A 22,864-nucleotide genomic window follows, 5' to 3' on the forward strand; every position below is an offset into this window, starting at 1 on the left:
TTTACCTTACTTAACATTGCAAGATTTGAATTTCTTAAGAAATAATACAGATGTCAGGCATAGAGTGGTAATATCTATGAAGAGTTTAAATTTGTGATGGATCTGGATCATGATCTCGATGTGTCTTATCTCATCACATGTAAAAAAAAAAAAAAATGCGGCCTGTCAATCTTTTTGGGCATTAGTACTCCCTGAGTGACCTTCTAGTCTTTGAAAGGACTGGCATGGTTGACCTTCTCCATTCAAAACGTAAAGGTCATATTTCTTAAATGAACTCACAGAGGTCGAATCAGCAGCGTTTTCTCCTTTTTCTGTCCCTGTTAACATGTTTTTAGATTTTTCTATTCCAACTCCTACACAAAGCCCTCCTGCTCATAGATTCATGCTCATTTGTGGCTCCTGTTACTCCAAACGCACCACCGTACCTTCTCTGTCTCTTCCTCTGTCCCTGCTCTGCCTCTCACCCCTCAGACCCCTCAGTCAAGCTCCAAGTAGTCCATCTTCTACCTGCTGAGCTGGCCCTGCCGGATTTGCCCCCTCTGGCTCTGGACAGGGCCACGGCCCACCACCTGCATCACTGCCCCTACCACCTCCGCCTCCTCAAGACCTGGGTGATGTCTGGTCAGGAGCTCCCAGAATCCTTCCACGGTCAGCTGCCGTACTCCTTGCTCACGCCCTGTTGCCTCCTCTGTAGGCTCGCTCCAGCCCAATTCACCCATGTGGAGCAAATGGGACGTTGCCAGTCCCAACTGAGCTTTGCTGGGCTGAGCTTTGTCTTTCAGTCTTGTTTTATGCCTGCGATTTTATACATTGATGTTTATCCTCCACTCTCTGCCTGACGATTCCATCTGTAGCTTTGCTCTATGTCCCACTTTAAACCGGTTCCTATTCATTTAGTTTTGCATGTCAGTGGCTTTCAAAGCAGGTAAAGTCCATGTTTCTCGTCATAGTTTAGGTCACAGTGAAACAGCAGTTACTATTTGTTGGTTAAAGAAATCATGCACTCAGACACACAGTTGATACTTGTACAGCCTCTATATATACTGTTAGAAGAGAAAAGACTATTATAAACATTCATAAACACCCTATTTTTAATTATGTTGGCTTGATTGTTTTTTTGTAAGCAAGATTACACAAAAGCAACCGAAAGGATTTTGTTGGAAAGTTGGAGTATGTGTCAGTGAAGAACTCAATAACTAATAGTGCAGATACAGTAACTATTTTAGCTTTTTTTTCAACATTTTCCCTGTTTTTCCCAGGGGATAAATCTCATACATTTAGAAAACTGATATCTTTGCATGTGTGATATTTGGAGCTGCTTGACTGACTGTAGGGGGCCGTTGAGTCTTGGTGTTTGAGCTCAACTGAGTGCCATTGCAGTGACTTAAGCCTGTTTCTGTTTTGTTCGGCGCCTTTTGCACCTCAGCCTGGTATGTTTAAATGCAAATTGAAAATGTGCATGAAAACGTGTGTGGAAATACAGAGCGTCTTATATGAAAATTCTTAAAACGAATTTCTCTATGGCTTTAAGTTCTCAGGTCCATTTAGTCGCTTGTCCTTTATAAAAAATTTGACTTTTTTTTGTTTTTTCAAACTTTAAAGATATTATTCTGGCAAATGTTGCTCAACATTTATATTTTCATTCTAAATATGAGAATGTGTAGAGGAGTAATTGCTCTATGCATGATGGGTGGACACTTGATGATCTTTGAAACAAACTTTTTAGGGAGGCGTATTAGACTGGTCTAACTGCCTTCTTGAAATGGTCCATCCTGAGTAATGGTTGTCTTGTGCCCCTATTCCACCAAGGCAGTTCAAGAGCCAGATCGAGGCTGCCGCCTCGTTCACCCGAGGGGTAGGCTGTCCCAATACCTGCTTCCATTGTTGATGATGTGCAGTCGATGCTAGTGTAGCTGGGAAGTCACAGACGTGTACAGTTGCATAATGATGAGGCTCCATTGTTACTCTAGCCCATGGAAAAGCAAACTGGGTCTTAACAGGTTCACAAGTTGAACCAACTCTGCAGCAGCTGACCAGCAGCAGTAGCATCAGGATTACCTTGGAAATAAAGTGGTAGAATGGTATTTAAACTGGGGGCTTGTTCACTGTTCATGAGCTCTGTAGACAAGAGTCGGGAGTTGATGGCAACAGTTTGGGCTTGGAACATTACAGCTCAGGTCTGAGCTCCGCTGTGTCTCCCAAAGTGCTCTCCTGCCCAGGTTGCAGGGATTATAGTCTCAGTTAAGAGATGGGTGTCGTCATTTTATCCCTCATCTTAATTAGCTCATCAACTGGTGGCCTGTGTATAGAGTGATTTTGTAAAGTTCTTCTGGAGCATGACATGGCACATTGTGTCACCTTAACAGAGCTGCACAATGAATATTTGCATTCAACAGAGATGACTGCATAAATTACGGCTGTTTTTGTTGGTTGCAAGAAAGAACAGGCTGAGATTTGTTCAGGCTATTGTATTTTAACTTTTTTTACCATGTTTCTTTTGTTGTTTTATGTATCATTGTGCTTTCTTTCCTTTCCGTACTGTCTTTGCTTGTATCGAAGAGTGGATAGTGCAGTGCAGCTTAGTGTAGTGTTTCCCACTGCATTATGTGAGCTGAATTTGAGATCTGTACGAAGAGGCTGCCATTGAGATGGGGAGCAGGGAAAGGGGATGAATGCCAAGTCATCTACAGCGTTATTCTCATACAACTCCTGCCTAATTATACAGTTCAACAAAGACAGAGCAAACCGTCGCGGGTGATCAACATTCACATCGTCTGCTTTCCCTTTATCTTCCAAACTTTTGCAGGACAACCTTTTCATGTTGAACAACAACCATGGCTTAGTCTACTAGATAAGATGCTTTGGGCAACAATCCATTAAGAATAAGGATGTCACCTTGCTGCTGCGGCTGTGATATGACAATTGGAAAAAGGTCGACAAAGGAATGTCATGTAGAAATACAGTTTACATTAGAGACGTATAGAAAGTGGAGTGAATGCTGAATGTGAAAATACTTTTTTTTGCTTTCCTGGAGCTTATGCTACTTACTGCACATGGATAATCCCATGATACATATGAACTTTAAACAACTCAGCTAATTATCAACTTGGGAATTCATATATTGGCCCCTTTAAGTCCTCTGATGGTTCTTGTCCTTTAAATGCTGACTGCAGATCATTCCACTGGTGTAATTTTATTAGACGAGTTGTTCCAGGGGAAAAAATTGTTAGTCGGTTACTGATATACAACACACGTCTGTGCCCCTGCGAGGATAGAATTCCCTGTTCCTAAAGCCTGGGTGGTTTTACACAGTATTAAATTGTATTTCTTCATCTCTCTTCTCCTGGATGCACCGAGCATCATTAAAAAGCTTGTTTCTCTGTGTCTCCTTAACCTTTCTCTGGCAGCTCGCTAGCTTTTCACATCAGTCGTAGTACATTACTCATGTAGAGGAAAGATAGCGCTGATCAGCATGTTCTCTGAAGAGGTTGATGAATTAGAGGCAATGCGCCTATTTTTTATGGAATTACTTCATCATTGTGTTTTTTTTAAATGCTTGTATACAGGGCTCTGTTACGAATAAGATTTTTGTAGCCCATGTCAGTTTTCTGCTGCATATCAGTATTATACATTTTTTTTGAATATAGGATGAGTTGGTGAATGTACAAGGGATATTTGAAGGTCTTCTGCACGATTTAGGTTACCAACTACCAGTAGATGTTAGTAGCTGTTAGTTGTGTACCTTAGCATCATCAGGTGTTTCTGCTTTTTAATCCCAACACACCCTCTTGGGGGGTGCATGTCCCTAGCATCTTGGGGCCCAGTTGGGATCTTTCCTCCTGATCCAGAGCCATTGGCTGCAGCGTACTGCAGTGTGTGATGTTCTTTGTTGTTTTTACTTGTTAACACCGCAGAAACAGAGTGTGATTCATTATTATTGTTGGCAGCACTTACTTTTTGACTTTTTTCTTACAAATAGGTGGGATCTTAACATCTTGCAGCTGACCATAACTTATACTTATATTATTGATCACCGTATGCATCACCTGGTTGTAAATTGACAACCAAAGAAATCAGTGGACACGGTAATATATGCTATAATCTCCATCACTTCTCTTCAAGTCTGGAGGCTGATATTTGTCCAATATTACAATAATGTACAAATTATAGAGATAAGAAATGATCTTCCATGTGGTTGCACAACCATATTCACTGTATATGAATGATACTTTATAATTTTTTGTTAATATGGGGTCACTAACCACAGAAGGAAATTATCGTCAACCATATTGCTGATGGTACGTTTGCTGACAAATATTTTAGCAGCTGAATTTGTCTTCTTAACGGACTGTGTCTGCTGTATCAGCCACTATTGGAAAAAGTAACAAGGCACTAACTTGAGATGTTGCACTAGCCTCAACACTTTGCGTGGCTTGCTAACAAATACAAATGGCTGCCGCACTGAGCGAACTGAACGAACTGGCAACATGCACAGAGAGCTGTCATTTCACCACTCCTCCTTTCAGGGTCTGATGGAGAAGAGGTACAATGTTTCTGTCTGTCCTATCACTGCTGCAGGTTTTGAAGGCTGCTCTATGGTGCCCTCTATCTACCCGCTGGAGACACTGCACAACTCGCTGTCACTGAAGCAGGTGGACGAGTTTCTCAACACGGTGTGTGAGAGCAGCAGCGAGGCCCACGCCAAAACCATGAAAGGTGAGTCCACACTGTGAAGCAGCCATTGTCATTAATGCAACAAGACTTTTTCTGCTGCAAAGTAAAAGGAACCTTCTTTCTATTTGGACATTGAATAATTAAGTTGTTTTGGTCCTATTCTCAGAACATACGTTCTTAGTAATCATCTTATGACATGTTATATTTATTTTTAGTATTGTCTGAAAGTTTATAAAAAAGGTCTACTGATAGGACAGGAGCCGTTCAGGGGCCAATATAATTTCAGCAAGGAACAGTGCTCCCCTGACCCCGTGTCTGAATCCGCCCTTGCTGTTAACTGTCATTTGTCAGTCACCTGACCTAAATCCAGCAGATCATGGGATTCAATTAATGAAGACTTGGCAGAAATTCCTCATAACAAAAGACTGCTGAATTAATCAGTGACTCGGCATCACCAGTAACGATACAAATTGCTGAATTTTATGTCAGTGTCTGAAAAGTGTTTCCAGCCAAATATCAAATATGACGACTGCTTGAGTTAATAAGTTGCTCAGTCCCATGTGGTGCCATTCAAAATTGTAAATTGTTTTAGGTCTAAAGGTTCCTGTGATATCGATTTGATCTTACACCAAGAACTTTACGATGCTTTTGCTCCATCAAGTAAAATTAGCTTTGGTGTGTGACATTTGGGAACTGATATTAATGTGTTTATGGCGTCTCCACTCCAGCGCTCTCCAGCCTGTTTGACTCTCAGAGCCAGACGTCTCTCTACAGCCCACAGCAGCCTCTGTCCTCCTCTGGATCGGAGACGTCTCTCCGGCCGCACAGTCAGCCTCTGTGGCGTGAGTGTTTTAAAGATTTTTATGATGACCTCCTTTTATTTGACCTGGTAGATGTCTGCACAATACAGTTCTTAAAACATTAAGACAAAATTATTCAGAGTAAGAAAAAGTGTTATGTATGTCACAAATACTTAAGGGTGGGTATCAGGAAATAATATGCTGTAGACTCGTCATCTAGAAATTGGATCACTTATGGGTTTGAACCGAGATCATGATTTTCTTACGATTAACAGTGCAGTTGGAGTGTTACACTAAATACTAACATGACCACATCAAAATGTCAAAGTCTCAAGATCTTGATGACACTCTATTTGAAAAATTGTGAGTTTTTGGGAAACGGTGTTGCACCGGCAGCATGGCAAATGTAGAATCTATACAGAGTCTCTGTCTGAACGCATCTACATGCTATTATTCAGTCATAGCACCACCTACTGGCAACAAAAAGTAATAATGTGAGAATCATCATTCCATTTATATGGAATTTTCATGGTCTGGTCTACATGTTATAGACGAAAACAAAATGCTTGTGTGGTGCATGTCCTTCTCCGCACAGTGTTTGATTGTAGTGACAGCACAAAGCCATGCCAAACTGTGTCCTACCAACTCTGACGCATTGATGCATTTATTGCAAAAACTAAATCAAATATAAAAAATGTATTAATAAAGAAGATTTATTGGAAAAACATTGGTTCTGAACCCAAATACTAAATCCAGATGGACTCCCTAAGAATAATGCACACTGCCTGAAATAACACATGAACATGTTGATTTGTTTAGTGCGGTCACCAAGAAGTTTCACATTCCGCCTTGAACATTGGCTAAACCTTTTAGTAGTTCCAGCAGGGCTGCTTGTCATGGTCCTGGGCAGCTGCCGTGTATGAGGAGGAGGAGCTGAGTACGACTGAACAGCAGAGTGACGTCGATAAAGGGTGTCGGCTCAGCAAAACCTCGAAAAAGACAAACGGCATGTGTTCACCTCCCTCACATTCAGAATGACCTTCATGTTGAAGGTAGCCGATAGATTCAGTTATCTGTGCTGACCCAGTGGTTATACATACTCACTGAATCATAACACAGAGGTCACATCTATTTCACAAGCTCCCAAAATAAAGTAACGATTAATTTACATTAACAACAGTGACACCTTTCACTCAGCGCCTCATAGGGCTCCAATGAGCAGCTCTGAAAACGTGAAATGTAAAAACAAAGGAAATGTTTTCACTGGGATTACACATAGGTTTAACTTGTTTCTTCTTTCAGTTTAGCAAATATGAGAAAATAATAAATGTCACTCCATAGAGAAAATGTCTCTACCAACAGACCCCTTATGAAACCACATTTAAATGCACTAGTTACGGATATTTATTTGGATCGGCTCAAACTTCAAACACCCACGAATATCAGGTCCGTTATCACGTCGAATTTGTCAGAATTGTTTCACCAAGCTACAGGAATTATTTTCTGACAAATGAATAAAAATAATGAAATGTTAAAGAAAGTGAAAAAAAAAAGGTAATGGATCTGCCCCCTGATCCATCACCGCACAAAAATACACTGCTGCACAAAATGAAGGGAACACTTAAATCACACATCAGAACCTGATGGACGAATTATTCAAGTCAAAAAAATCTTTACTGTACATTGTATTATTTGTTGGGAACAAAATGAGGTAAAAACGGTCTAAGGAAACCAAAATTATCACCTCATTGAGAGTTGGTCATGGTCCTGATGAGTCGGCGGATGGTGTCCGGGGTGATTTCCTCTCAGACCTGGTGGCGGTACTTGGTGTTGCGGATGCACCGATATATAACATCTCATAGGTGATCAGTTGGATTTAGTTCAGGGGAACGTGAGGTCCAGTCAAGGGTACCAATGCCTTCGTCATCCAGGAACTGCCTCATCACTCTGGCCACATGCCGCCCTCAAAGAGTCTGTTTCTGACAGTTTAATCAGAAACATGCACACCAGTAGCTTGCTGGAGGTCATTTTGTAGGGCTCTGGCAGTGCCTGACGGTCTCTTGGTATATCCTCCATGCTCTTGAGACTGTGCCAGGAGACACAGCAGAGAGACACTTTAAGCATCGTATAATGGGTTCTGCCCTGACCCATACAGCATACAGCATTCTTACACCAAGGATGGTGTTAATCCGTCCAGTCGTTTTGTTGCATAATCCTGCACACAAATCAGATCAAACTAACAGAAAGAAAAAGTCAAAAGCAGACTTTCCTTGGCAGAGGCAAAAATGCTTGTGTTGTCTTATCCGACCATTAACAAACCCAAAGGTAATTGATTTATAACGTTTAACATGGAAGCAGCAAATGATTTTCACTGCATCATTTGTCAGTCAATTAATGATGACGATGATGATGATAGTGATGATGCATTGTTTCAGCACTAAACCAATCGAGCAGGCTTTGAAAGATTCATCTAAAATGAATGAGTAAGATAATAGGAGGTGGCTTCTCACAAAGTGAGTTGCATTTTATAAAAAAGCACCAAAACTGTCGGATGAGCTAAATAGGAGAAGAGCGTAAATGCTTGGCAGGCCACCGTGTTGGATCAGCATATTTTATTAAACCTAAATAGGACTTGGAGAGAACATCACAGCCTCTGTACTGACCTGACCCTCCTTTTCAATGTTGTCACCCTTTCTCGTCTTTCTCCTCCTTTCTTCACTCTGTTTGTTTTTGTTTGTTTTCATCTTATCCCCCCAGGTCCGGAGGAGATAAATTTATCCCCTCACCACTGGTGTTGATTGATGAAGCCTCTGCTCGCTCATCTCTCTTTCACTTGTCTCCTCTTGTGTTTCCTCAATTCCGTGCACCACCTCTTGTTTATGTTATTTACATGGGGCTCAATGTCGGGGGGTGTTTCCGTTCTCTGTTCATCTCCCCATCGTCCTCGGTCCCATCGGTACCTGCTCCAGATGTGGGCGGCTGAAACTGCTCAGAACTCAATAGGCCTTGTTTATGAGACAGTGAACAGACAGGGACGATGGAGGTTAGAGCTGCATGAATGGGACACTTGTTCTGCTGATGGTTGCAGTTACAGATGTTAAAGGGCTACAGTCAGGCACTCAGCAAGACCAGACTCTCACAGGATAGCATCTCATTTGTCAAAATCATGATGATATGATTTGTTTAAAATGGTTCACACCCTCCTCCCGTCCTAATAACCATCAATAAATAAGGTCGTCTGAAAATATAGAAAACTGTCTGTAGCCCTCGCAGGACTGTAATAAACCTGATTGGCATCTTAAGACTGGAAGACATACACTGCTGAAGCAAAGACGATGCTCTAGTATGCTTTTCCAGGATTCCCAACCCTAGCTCTAACTCACTGATTCTTGACACATTGGACAAAACAAATCCAGCAGTTGAAACTACATTAGGTTTCAAAATAATATATTTTTTAATGTAGATGTTTTGATGTTTTCATAATTATTATATTAAATCAATGACGCTTACTGTCTTTCCGCTACATCTAAAACAGCATGTCCACACAGAAGGGTACATTAAATATAGCTTGTTTCATTAAAGAAAAACTTAATAATATTTTATATTTCATAAGGTTTCAAATTTGTGTCCCCACTTTTCTTCAACCCTGTGAGATATTCAGTGAAATGTAATAAAGCTCAAGGAGCAGCACTCAATCTGAGAAACCCATTTTCACATTCCAACTATGCAGAGTGCATCTACAGTTGCAATCAGAAATATTCAACCCCCTCACCTCAATAGACATTATAGTGATGTGGATGACAGATAATGACAATAAATTACAAAAAAAACCTCATCAAACAACAAAAGATAATTATTGATGCGTATTTTAGTTATTTTGACAACAGAAGTTGACTTAACTTTGAAGTTCAAATGAAAAATGTAACTCTTTCAACACATGTGCATGTGCAGTATTATTCAACCCCCCAGCTTCAGTACTTTGTGGCGCATCCTCTAGCTTTTATAACTTCTGAAAAATGTTTTCGTTAAGTGCGGACAAGCTTCTTACACCTCTCGATTGGAATCTTTGCCCATTTTTCAAGTGCAAAAGCCTCTAGATCAGTGATGTTTGATGGCTTCCATGCTGCAACTGCCTTCTTTAAATCCCACCAAAGATTTTCAAATCAAATTTGAATCTAGTGAATGTGAATGCAACCCCAGGAGGTTCCAGGATCTTTTTCTCAACCAAGCTTTGGTGGACTTGGAGATTTTGCTTTGGATCATTGTCTTGCTGGAAAGTCGATGATCACCAAGGTTCAATTTGTCAACAGAAGGAATCACATTCCTCTTTAAAATGGCCTGGTATTTCTGTGAATCCATGATGCCATGTACACAATAAAGATTGCTAGTTCCTGCCGCAGAAAAACAGGCCCAACATCATCTTTGACCAACCTCCATGCTGGACTGTGGGGATGGTATTCTTCTGGTCATAAGCCTGTCCTTTCACACGCCAGACATACCGCTGGTCCATACGTCCAAACAGTTCCAGTTTGGTTTCATCAGTCCATAGAACTGTCACCCAAAACTCTGTAGGCTTATCCAAATTCCTCCTGGCATATTCTAGTCGACTTTTGATGTTGCTTGTGGTCAAGAGCTGAGTGCGTCTTGGAGCCGCCCATTAAGTCCTTTATTATTCAGTGTCTTATAGTTGCCACTGCAGCACTTGTACCAGCCTTCATCAGGTCATCCTGTAGGTGTCTTGCAGTCACACAGGGATTTATCTGAGTTGTTCTGACTAAGTTGCTGAGGGTCCTTGATGAAATGCTGGGCTTTCTTCCACGGCCAGGCATGTTTGAAGCTGCTCCATCAGTTGTAAACTTCCTTATAATGTTCCCAATTGTGTCTCTTGGAATATAATTTTTGGGGAATTCTTCTTCTACCCAAGGCCTTTCAGGTGTGATGAAATAATCTCCTCTCTCAGCTTTTGTGTAAGCTCCTTTGTCTTTCCCATGATTGCAACTCACCTTGAATACCTTCATGGGTGGGGTTTATATATGCATCACAGCTGAAGCAAATGAAGGATCAGTATAGAGTTCCCAAAGGCTTAATAATGTTTCAACTCATCTTTAGGACAAAAAAAACTGTCAGACAGCTTTAAAAACAACAATATTATATAGGGGTTGAATAATTGTGACATGGCTATCTTAACAAAATATACTGCTGCACACAAAGACTACATCATGCATTTTCCGTGTTGATTTTCTTTATCACTCAACTCATAAAGAAGGCATCTGAAGCAGAATCTTGATCAAAGAACAAGATTCTGTCTACTTTAATTGATAAATCTTTAAAATCTTTGGGGGGTTGAATATTTCTGATTGCAACTGTCGGGCAGAATGGGTCAAATCAATTTTATAGTTTTAAATCTTGATGTTAATATTTCCTGTTTGGTAACCTCTGTCACCGGAGGAACGAAGGAGGAGGAACAGAGAGTATCAAAAAAGCATAGAGAGAAAATCAGTACACAGCCAGAATTAAAAGAAGAAATTCTAAGAAAGGACAGACAGAGCTGGATTGGACTGTAAGAGAACAGAGGAAAAGGAGAAATAATTGGAAGCATAGACAAAGAGAATCAAGAAAGCGAGGAAAGGAGAGAGGGCCGAAACAAGACATTCTAGAGAAATAAAAAATATAAAGAGCAAACTCAGAAATGCTCGAATTAAGAAAGTAGTTAAGGTGTATAAAACAGAACACACAGAGGAGCACGCCATGTGAACCAAGAATCACCACAGAGAACATGCTGTGTGGTAGAAATACCAGACCTTTCTGTTCCACAATGTTCTGATGAAAGAATTCAGTGAAACAAAGTCCAGAACCCTTTCAAACATCTTGTGCAAACTCAAAGAACCTTCTGTTGTCCAGATTCTTAAAAATGACCGGCTGCTGCACAACATGAGGCAATTTGGTCTGACATTCAAAACACTGAGGCCATTACAAATCCAAAGTCAAAAGGCCCATGCTCATGGCCACACATACACACACATACACTTGGTTTGATGTATCAAAATGGTTTTATAATGTTCTCCATGGCAACAGAGCAGAAGATGAATCGGCGAGGGGATGGTGTGGCTCCTCCCCCTGCGTCCCTCAGAATGACACACATACAGTATCACAACAAACAAGGCCTCTCACTGACAGGAGCAGGTGCTCCGGTTCGACAAAGAGATTAACAGTTCGCTCGGGGGCTGACAGAGGTTTTCAAAATAAATCACTTGTACCAGTGCTGTTTTCAGACATGTTTGTTTATTTTGTGTAGATTGTTTTTATGTGTTGGGATCATCATGTATTTTGAGTTAGATAGAGAATTGACTGAACTTTTTTTCTTCTTCCTTTTAAGATGGCAGCATCCCCTCTAGTACTGTGTCCAGCGCGGGCCCTTCCTCGCCGGTCACAGAGAGCTCTGGCCTGAACTTCAGCTTCAGTGAGTAGACTGCCGCGAGGACGTCTGGTTACCTGAGAGGGGACGACATGAGGCCCTTGGTCTGTTCGTCTCAGTGCTTTTCTACATCTTTCTCCCTCTGCTCACAAGCCCAAAGAAACCCTGGAGGGAAATGATTCCTGCCTTAGGTATTACAAACTGTTAATATAACCACTCACACTCAACACAGACTCTTCTGGTGCAGCCAGACCATGGCTCAACCACTCCTCCCCTGCTCTGCACTGGAAGAAAACTCTGCACCCTCACCAGTTCTAAACCTCTCACCTGCATCTTCGTCTTCAGTTTCGCTGCAATTTCATCAAGCCGCTGCAACCCCTTCACCAGTGCATCGAGCCAAAACTCCGACCAGTTGTGCCTGTGAAGTCATTTTATACTGCCAACATCAAAACCCAATGCTTCAATCACCAGCTGCCTCATGAAACTATCTGCATCTACAGCAGTAATGCATGAGCCCGCCTGTCAGCTGTCATAGTCACATTTGAGAATACAAAAGGTAAACATGTCTCTGCTGCATTACAGCTGTAAAAAAGCCAGTCATTGTCCAGCCTTAGAGAAATCTGTTTGTTGAGCATGAAGGGGGGGGGAGGAATCAAAGCTTTGAAAAAATACTTTAAACTTGTGGAAATGAGAGTTAGATAAGTGTGTTAATATCACTCTGATCTGTTAGTTGAATATGATGAAAGAATCAGTTGGCTTCGCACTGTACAAAGTCTCTTTCCAAAAATAATGAAACACTTCCTCCAATCGACATGTTTTATCTGTTTGTGATTCGTGTAAAAGTGTAAAGAGCAACAGTTTGTGGTTTTATTTGCAGAAGCTTTAACACTGCAGTTTATGTCTGAATTAAATAAATTGGATATAATGTGTCATATCCCATTTGCAAAATGAATCCTCACATTCCGTGTACAGACATGAGGGTGATACTGATCTTCTCATCTAACTCTTGGTAAGAAAGCAAAGATGTGCTCATCTGTGTCAAGTTATTCCTTTAAGAACTCATGAACATTATTTCACTATGTATATTTGGTTTGTACAGATTTATTTTTTTTTAAAGGCAGAAACTGAAAACCTTAAGAAATACATTTTATTCTCAGACCTTTCAAACCTTTGTCCACATCTAACCAAAGCAGCAGCTGCAGCCTAAATGTGTCCGACACTGTGACATACAGAGAAAGGAGTCCGATTACAAAGTACTTGATTCGACTGCCATTTTCTTTTTTTGATCATCTGCTGTTAAATGGAAACGCAATGAATGTGTCAATGTGCCTTTAAATAACTTGTGAGAGAAATATTGAAGTGTTTCACACACTGCTGGTTTCCTGCTGTATTGTATTATTCTTATTTGAGTCACAACTGAGGTATGATTTCAAGAAAATCTTTGGTTTAGATTTATTTTAGACTTAAAGGGAAACCTCATTTGATTGAGTAGTCTAAATGTACTTCTATATGATGACTACATGCATACTGCAGTTTTCAGACTGTGATATCACAGCAAATTACTTTTGTATTTTTTAGTGTTGAATTGATCAAGTGACAGTTTGTGAAGACAAGTGATGCTCAGGTAGACTTGACAGGAATCGGAAAGTGGAACTTTTTTATCATTAACATGAATGAATCAGGTGTCAATTCACCTTCTGTTGGTTAAATTCAAATCTAAAAATAAATACAGATACTTTTAATAACTTTGACCAAAACAAAGGCTGCATGATAAAGCAGTGACTTGCAGTTTTTTTTAGGAGTGCGGTGATGAAGAGAACTGCATTCAGGCAGTGCTGTCAGCAACACCAAAGTGCAAATTAAAGAAATAAAATAGCTCCCTGTTCATTTTAACCTAGTTTAACTGAAAATGATCTGAGCCCAAACGCCTGCTGTAGAACAAACATATGTATATTTTAGTCAGAAATAGTTTGATTTTAATATTCAGATTCAGTATTTTTTCCTTCCAGTCATTTGTTTGATGTTGGTAATTGTACGTATGTGTATTTATGTTATTATTGAATGTTCAATTTAATGACAGCCACAGAGGGGTGTATATGTTTTGTGACACGTTTTCCTGCTGGAGAACAAATCGGTTTAACGTTCAAATTCTGTAACATTTCTTTTCGATGGCCGTTTAGGTCGGTACGTGATGCTGGAAAAGAAGAAGGGGAGGAGGGGTTAATAAAAAAGTAAAACAGTGAAAACATTGTTCAATTTATTCTAAAGACCAACAAATCACATGAGCTCACACCTGCTGTGTGTGTGTGTGTGTGTGTGCGCGCACGCTATTAATGTCACTAAGTCCAGGCCAGACACATAAGCCTCTTATTGCTCCATAAACAAAGCTCCTTGTCACTGTTGTGCCAACACCCCTCTCTCTTTTGTTTTTTTATCTCACTTCTTTCTCCTTCTCTTTGCCACCAAGCTTTTTCTCTCCTCCCGTCCCACTCTTCTCTTTTTCTTTTGTTCTTTCCTTTTATCCCTCCTTTTAACTCCCATTTTCTCTTCTCCACCACCAACATGTGCTCCTCCTCCACTCATCTCTTGTTTTTCTTCAGTCTGTTCTTTCTTCCACTATCTCCTCTCCTCCTTCACTTTAATCACCTCTTCTATCTCCTTACCTCACCTGGTTCCCTCCTCCCCACTCTGTCTTGATCTTTATTTCATCCCCACTCATCTATTTTACCTCATTGGAAATTGACCTCTCTTATTCTCTCCGCTTGTCTGTTTTTCTTCACCCAATTCTTCCTATTCAGCTGCTTATCTCCTCTTCTTTCTCCTCCTGTTGCTCCTCTACTTTATTTGACTGCTCTCCTTTCCTCTCCTTTCTCTCTCCCCTGCGCCTAAGCTCCTCCCCTCGTTTGTTTCCTCTAATTTTGTATCCTCTCCTCACTTCATCTTTCTTTAACTTAATCTCATATTCATCCCCATCACCTCCCTTCTTTATGATCCCCCTTCTCCCCAGTGGAGTTATTTTCCTCTATCCTCTCCTCCCATCTTCTTCTCTTTTGCCTCCACTCTTCTTCCTTTCCTCTCCAAACAGCGTATATGAATAGCGATGACTCATGCCTCCTCCTATTGCTCCCATGCGTTGCCATGGCGGCGCCCCCAGATGTAATAGAGTGGCGCTGGGTGAACGGAGAGAGAGACGTAGCCAGCCGACTCCCTGGAAGCCAAATGCTGATGTCATTCACTCCGTCTGGATGACAAGTCTTTTTCTCTGCCTTTATTTCCTACACTCAACACAAAACATCCATTCATTCCGTTTCTATCGAAACACAAATGTATCTCTATCTTTCTGAGATGCCCTTAAACAAAGTCTTACCTATTAACACAGACACACACTTTCATCAACACACATCTTTCGTAGTACACAGTTGATTTACAGTTTCACAAGATGTGAAACGGACTGCAGGTTGTTTTGTGACCTTTATCAGAGTGTACTGAATTGGTATTAAATATAAAGTTGAATGAAAAAGGCCTACAGCTCATGTCTCTGTGTGAAGGACCCACTGTGTATGTGATGTGGCTGGGAGCTAAGTTCTGCCGTGTTTGGTTTGGTGGTTTAATGCACAGGAACTTTCCATCGATATTTGGCCAGGGACATCAGATGAAAATTAGCTTATGTAACGATTTCTGGCTCTTTTACAGTATTGTTTCTGATATTGAACAAATATGTATTTGATGAAAATCGGTTGAATAAGCCCACGGCACTTCAGACCCCGCCTGAAGATGTGTTTAGGAAAAAAAAGTAGGCAGTGGCTTTGCTGACTCATGCCTGAACCATGTTGACACCACATATCGCTGAAAGCCTCTTATCGGAAATACGATTAAAAGATGCACTGGATGTGTATTTTCCACTGTAGGAGGTCACAGTGTTCCAATGTCTTGACCTATCTACTGTGCAGGGACTTAGCTCACGCTAATTGCTTAAAAGACAACCATAAATGCAACAAGAGAAGTGGGAGGTGAGGGCAGGAGATGAGACTATTAGTCATCCTGATGAGAGAATTACCCTCCTCGAGTGTCTATATCCAAACCCAACAGAGAAAGGAAGGTGCCCAGTTAGACCTCCAGTGCCACCTCCACACCCACACCCTCCACTCCCCTCCTCCAAAATGTGTCGCTATGGCAACTGGGGGATTACGTGTCCTGGCAATGTGGTAGCTGAACAGCAATGTGTGGCGTCTCACCCCACCAGAGACCCAAACTGCATGAAATAGTATCACGTCCAAGGTGAGAGAGGCCGCCAACGGGTGTCAAAAAGAGAGAAAAGGTGATATTCTTTCTCTGTGTTTCTTCCTGTGCATTCATACAAAACAGAGAAAGGTTCCAGGGTGGCGCACTTACCGCAATAAAAGGGCAGAGAGAGATTAAATAGGAGCCATTCATCACTGCATGTAATGAATGCCGTGTGTGTGCATGTGACTTCTACAGGTGTAGATGTGGCTCCATCAAGTTGGTTTGTGGAGCACACATTGATCTGCCACCCCTCCCCCTTGTAGTTTGTTTCCTTTGCTGTGTCATACTCACACATAGCTCACAGCTAAGTCGTGGAACAATCAAACAAAAATCTTTTCAGTTGTTTTGACAAATGGGGAGTGGAAACATAACTTTCGTCCTTTCACCTGCAGTCAAAGCTGACCTGATCAATCCTGTTATCTCCAATATTGAGGCCAATATCTAATTTCCTTCCTTCATGTTTAACTCAGAAAACTTTGTTTTGTACAAAAGACTAAGAGTTAAGTTATTATATAAAAGCACTTGTATAGTTTGGACTTATGCCTTATTATCAAGTCTTTAAAAATAGGATAAATCCTCTTTCTCCAATTAGTTCACCGACACACTTTTTGTCAACGATTTGGACAACAGCATGTATGTATTTGCAATTTGTCAATTTGAAATTCTTAGCTTAGCTTGTGAGGGAGATGTGGCCGTTTCTGGGAAATGTATGCAGAAAGTAACTCTAAAGTGTAATCTCCAAATCAGATCAACTGCTCCATATGTGGTACCCGTGGTGTAAGCATGAATCTTCTACTATGCTTTTGTATGTGTGGTTCTTGAGTTATCAAAAGCACAGATTCCAGTATTACTACATAATGTCCCACACACCGTGTCATACCTATAAAGATATGATTTTTAACTCAAAAGCATTTTATTCATGTTTTGAACTATACAGAATAAGACTCCAGGGTGATGTTTGATAATTTTTTAAAGGCTTATAAAAAACTTATGTTTCTAGCATTTGTATACTGGATCAAATGTCAAGATTACTTGGATTGGAATAAAGGAAAGGTCACATGAAACCAGCTTTCTGTCTAATTTCCTCCACCACATTTATTCAATTACTGATCTAAGAGTGTAAAGTCATGCTAGCGGCCCAGTGAGGCTGCTCTCAAGCATTCTAAAGCTAAAGTCTGACATCAGCAAGTTCATAGTGAAAATGCTATAGGACTTACTGTAATTAGGAATGATGACCTGTACACCCACAATATTTCCTGCTTGGTGACATGTCAGCAAACTTGACAGAATAATGTGCCACCACATTACATCGAAATAAAATATGAACACTGATACAAACCATTAATGTAAAAAGGCACGTTAGTAGTTTGTTTGTAGCTGTTTTGTTTGGTAACGAAGTGCTATAAATACATGACATAATAAAAGTTGTCTGTTTATCTATTTGTTTGGTGCTAATCTTGACCAGGTAAGGGTCGTTTTTCTAGTTTTTTCCATGTTGTTCTGCTACACTAACCTGAGTTATACTTACTCATAAATAAAAGTGTTGGACAAACATTTGAACAAATTATGCTATTAAACGTTTTTTTAGAGGAAGAGTAGAGCAGTTCCTCCTCAGGGGAAAATGAAGGTCTGGACCCAATATCATGATAATTCAACCAATTTTTTTTCTGGTGTTTTTTTCTGGACCATAGTTGTGGCATGGCTAAAATTAATATTCTTTAACCAGGTCCTTTACCCATCATCTTTCATTTAGGTGGTTTATCTTGGAAAGAGTCATTTTCTTTTCTTTATCTTGTCATACAGTGAAGATGCAGTCGTGGTCAATTAAAACTAAATTATTGAACAGAGGCAAAGGGTTGTTTGTCCACCAGCTAGAACAAATCAGAGTTAATGACGCCCAAATGAGGCAATAGAATGAAAAAGTGGAGAGTTCATACATTTAGCAATGAACTAGAATTGGTTTCTTGATTAAGTGCTGAAATTTGCTGTTGCTCTGTCTCATCACAGATGAATAATAGAACCAGCTCATATTATACAGTTAATTCACTTATATCGGTGCAATGAAAAACAGGTTTGTTGCAGAGACACAAATGAAAATCCTCATATTTAAAAGAATAGTGTTGAAGATGTCTAGATTGAAACTACACTTTAATAAAGCTAGTGGGAGACTGAACTTAAAGCTACTCAAATACTCCTCTCTAACGATTACATATCTCTTAGTCAGGTGACAGCAGATGTTTAATATGAATAAATGGAATTTGCTTTTATTCTTTATCGTATACTTTTTTTCTCTTAACCGCACTTGGGAAAATGGAGATAGACCTTTTACCCCGTGTATTTAAAAGATGTAAAATGAAAACCCACAACACATTCAGATTTAAATGTACTTTAATTAATGATCACCAGGCTGTTTCCCTTTTACAATGAATCTGCAGTAGTTCTAGTTTAACCAGTTAGATTTAAGAGACAGAGAGATATTGAATATTGCGCTGAGGAAGAAAAACAGAAGTAAGATTAATACAATGCAAAAAGAAAAGAGAGAGAGATAGAGAGAATAAAACAGAACTACCAATACAGCGTCTTATTAGCAACATGTTAATAGGGCAAACAATGAAAGCACAGCCCAGTATTATATTACTGTAAGTCATTTCAGTACCAGTTAAGACAATTAGCTTTTTTCAAATATACCTCTTTAAAATAGCATACATTCAGGATTATAACTAAATAAATCACATGCAGAAAGATTAGATGGACGGATGAAACAGTATTATGATCAAATAATATCTTCATGACATTGAACAGAAAGATGCACATTTTTTTTCATTCTGTATCTTGTCAGCGTTTGAATATATTCCTTGGTTTATAGAACAGTTAGCAGTGTTGAGTGTATACTGTCACTAAAGTCAGCTAAAATGAACACGTTTCACAAAATGAATAGTTGTTATATCTTTCACATGTGTTCTTTCCAGAGCGTCTTGTGTACACGTCCATGCACAGTACATCAGTGTACATATTGAATTTGTTTGATTTTATTGATAGTTTTTGAATCTGCATTTTTTTCAAGTCATATTCAGGAAAGGGAAAAAGTTTCAGCTGCATGGTTATTGTTAATATATGTTTGTTATGGGACCTCTGTTGAAAAATCTAGCGTTTGCTCCTACTTCAAAGAAGAACTATTACTGAAATGACAATTTGCCAAAACAGAAAACAGCATCTCCCCCCCACCCTTGTGCTCCCTTTAAATTGATTTCTGTCTAAGTTGGTGCGAGTGTTTTATTTATATTTTTTTGTTTTTATTCGTTTTTTGTCTATTGTTTTGATCCAGCAGCATACATAAGGTAGTACCAACTCTACATTCAGAAAAATATATCTCCAGTATAGTGCATTCAGCTTCTGTATAGTTTTACAGTTCAGTACTGATTGATTCACAGCGTTGAGCATCTCAAGACCAAGTATTTGGAATCTGCCAACTTAAAAACATCACTGAAAGACAGTACGACGCATCAGGGCGTCCACTACATCTGACCCATACCTCAAAAGCTTCTCCCTGTTTTTGGATATGTTTACATTCAGCAGCGGATAAAAGAGTGGAAAGGACTTTTTTCTTGATCGTTTCACAAACATTTGGGTTTGAAGTAACAGGGAGTCATTTGGAACTTTCACTGGGTGTGCGTCACGTCTGCACTTTTGCTAATCAACTCCCTTCAAACTAAGCGCACGGTCAATCATACGTGAATAACAAGTTCGCAGCTTGGCTAAACATGGAGATCAGCTTTGGTTTCCTTTGACCCGCAATGTTTGCCTACGTTCGTGTATGTGTGACCGTGCCGTAAAGTACGTCTGAACTTGTGAGTGAGTACCCAGCTGTATAAACTACAGCTAAAATGAAGAAGCTTCTAAAACATCCCAAAGAATGAGATGCATATCAAGAAGTGCACAGTGCATAATTGTGAAGTAATATACTAAAAGTAAAAATGATCTATCTTTGATTTGAAAGAAAAGGTGTAGGCCAGGCAAGGCAAAGCACGGGGCCTTTGGAAGATGAGGTATAAAAAAAGGGTTTGTGTTTTGGGTTTTACGGCAAACAAAAATTGGCACGGATCTCATGCAGGCTTGTACAATTTAACAAGATGTTCAATCCTTCTCAAGAAAGTTCTTCCATATTTTGAGTCAGAGAACTGGGTGAAGATAAACTGTGCGAGCAGATGATCCTCTCTGCTTTGAGTTGGCAACATCCTGGGGAGCTGTCGTAAACAGCTCCAACAAAGTCCTATCTGGAAAATCAAGCCTGCCCTGCTTCACCCAGCCTGGCCCTTCCTCGAGCCTCAGAAAATGAAACCAAAGATCAATGTTCCGAAAATGTAAATCAAAAAAAATCATGTGAATTGAATATGAGCTAATTTGGCTGTGAACAAGCAGAAAGTCCTTTCACACTGAACCTACTGAAGAAAGTCACACGCAACAAAAACCTAGAGAAAACGAACCGTGCTGTAATTACAAATAACAGCTACTCAGTGTGCATTGTTTACTCTCACACGTACAGAACTACTTGTACAGCATTCCTACTTCATATCCAGTACAATCATAATTATCACATTCATGCTCGTTCTATAAATAATGCTCTGGGATTAATATTAGGTCATCGCTTTGTATTAGACATGTCGTCCTTCAAGAGCAGCGAGCTCAGTTTGGAGGAACAACTTGTACATTATGTCATATGACAGTAAAAAGTGAACTTCTGCTGCTACACTAACTCTCTGTGCTCAACTTCAATCAAACCATTGAAGCCTAAACTCCCCTCTCCTTCCTCCGAAAAGTGCGCTCGTATTTGGTGCAATACCATGCTTGACGACATTCATGTTGCTTTGGAAATTTTCCAAAATGGCATTTCAGGATGTGGAGTTAAGAATTTGATTACAAAGTGCCAACGGTTTACTATCCTGGCTGTGGATACAGTTTGTATTTGTACTATCTGAGATGATTGGTCTTCTGCTTAAAAGTCCTGTACTCGATATACCCTGGTTTCTTGGTCTGCTCCCAAATGTCCTTGAAATATTTTGCTGCCTCAAAAACCACAAGCTAAAGGCACATCGAAGAAGCCCCCTGTAACATATTAAACACAGATGTTCTCCTAAAAATAAAACCAACAGTACACACAGATATTGCAGGTCCTAGCATTGGTCCCTCTCAAGGGACGAACAGACCAGCTTTCTTTGCTACATTTGTCACAGGTCACTGCTTGTTTTTTCCACTGCTTTGTGATTTTGACAGGGACAAGAAAATGTAGTTTAACAGAAGGAAATGAAGTAATTATTCATTAAAACTGATCAAATGCACGATCCAATACCCTGCGTTCACCTCAGGGTTCTAATTTGCTTCATCATCACAAAATAAATAACCTCTGTATTGATATACAAACATTTATGTTTATATCATAATATGTTTACTGGAGTACATACAACCAACAAAGACCATGATAAGAAGCAGAGATATGAATAGTGTAAAAACATTGTCCTCTTGCCTTCAGACTATTGGATTCACTTTAGCATAGACGGCCAAACAGTGTAGAAGCCTATCTACGCTATACTGCAGTCCACGCTTGAGCACTGGCTAAATGAAACATTAACCCTAAGCATGTGTCTCTGAAAGAGCTAAAACACAAGCATCATGCACCAGCGAAGCTGAGAAAGCCGAGAAGAAACATTTCAAAGGGCGGCAACTTCAGACACCTTCTAAAACTTCAGCACAAATGACAAGAAGGAACTTTTTGTTTTTTTTTCTTTCTTTTCTTTAAACATAACATTGATTTTTGTCGTTATTGAGTCTATCCAAACACTAGTGTAGTGCCAGCAGAAGAGCAAAAGAAATTTGTCATGTGCACAGATGGAAGTCAAAGAGAAAAACTTTAGTCTGTGCACTGTGCGTATAACATAAAGCAACTATTGAATGTTTGAGATTATTGGGGAAATAATTTGGTAAAGTTAATTAGTAAGGACTCGTGTTTTGGCACTCTGGCCTTTTTTTCCAAATGGGAAACAATGCATTTTCTAGATTTTTATTAATATTAATATATTTGTGGGATGATGATGATGTTCCTCTATTTCCTGGATGATTTAACTTGTTTACTACCATTCTTAGTCTTAGTTTGAGACGTGTGTTAGGGCAGGCATTTAACTCACTGACGAAAACAAACTAAAGTTTGAGGGTGCAGAGCAGGGCTCATGAAACTCAGAATTCAATCTTGCAGGCGGGGAAGGACTCGTCCTGCATGACTACGGTGCTGCTGGAGGCCAGAACCATGATGTTCAGATCCTGCTGCCTCTCGTGTGTCTGCTGGTACCACTCCCTGGTCACCTCCGTGTCGTGAGTTGGGATCAGAGTCACCTGACGGGGACGCAAGGAGAGTTAACAGGTGATACTAACTTCAGAGAAGGGCATTGAAGGATTCAAAGAAAAACAACGTTTTATTTTGGGAGTTAGACGAGAAGGTTGACTTCATTCTCATGTCTGTACAGTAAATATGTGATGTAGCTGGAGCGTGCAGCTTTTGGACGACATGGTCTTTGCCTTCAGAAAACTCCAGAAGCGAGAAGCTCTCTACTTCGTACAACATCTGTGTCCTGTCGCTAAAGTGTGTGTGCCGCTACTGGTGTTGTTGCTCACGGTTAGACACTAAGATGAAGTACACAGA

At 40.1% G+C, this 22,864-nt stretch overlaps 2 protein-coding genes across 7 annotated transcripts in view; one reads left to right on the forward strand and one right to left on the reverse strand.

Annotated features, from left to right (window-relative positions):
• The window catches only part of ppip5k1b (diphosphoinositol pentakisphosphate kinase 1b), a 49,649-nt gene extending 35,514 nt beyond the window's left edge, over positions 1 to 14,135 (forward strand). For 5 of the 6 annotated variants that reach the window (XM_062389493.1, XM_062389495.1, XM_062389496.1 and 2 more), the window contains 3 exons: positions 4,579 to 4,716; positions 5,403 to 5,516; positions 11,851 to 14,135. In XM_062389493.1, the coding sequence (XP_062245477.1) occupies positions 4,579 to 4,716; positions 5,403 to 5,516; positions 11,851 to 11,942 (344 nt within the window). In that variant the 3' untranslated portion in view covers positions 11,943 to 14,135. Of the gene's footprint in view, positions 1 to 471; positions 649 to 4,578; positions 4,717 to 5,402; positions 5,517 to 11,850 lie in introns of all 6 variants that reach the window. The other variant, XM_062389498.1, reaches the window with a different exon arrangement.
• A 4,408-nt stretch (positions 14,136 to 18,543) lies between these two features.
• The window catches only part of map1ab (microtubule-associated protein 1Ab), a 69,350-nt gene continuing 65,029 nt past the window's right edge, over positions 18,544 to 22,864 (reverse strand). The window contains exon 7 of the mRNA XM_062390073.1: positions 18,544 to 22,557. Coding sequence (XP_062246057.1) covers positions 22,402 to 22,557 — 156 coding nt within the window. The 3' untranslated portion in view covers positions 18,544 to 22,401. The remainder of the gene's footprint in view (positions 22,558 to 22,864) is intronic.

The sequence above is a fragment of the Platichthys flesus genome, chromosome 6 (assembly GCF_949316205.1).
Source record: "Platichthys flesus chromosome 6, fPlaFle2.1, whole genome shotgun sequence".
NCBI lineage: Eukaryota > Metazoa > Chordata > Actinopteri > Pleuronectiformes > Pleuronectidae > Platichthys > Platichthys flesus.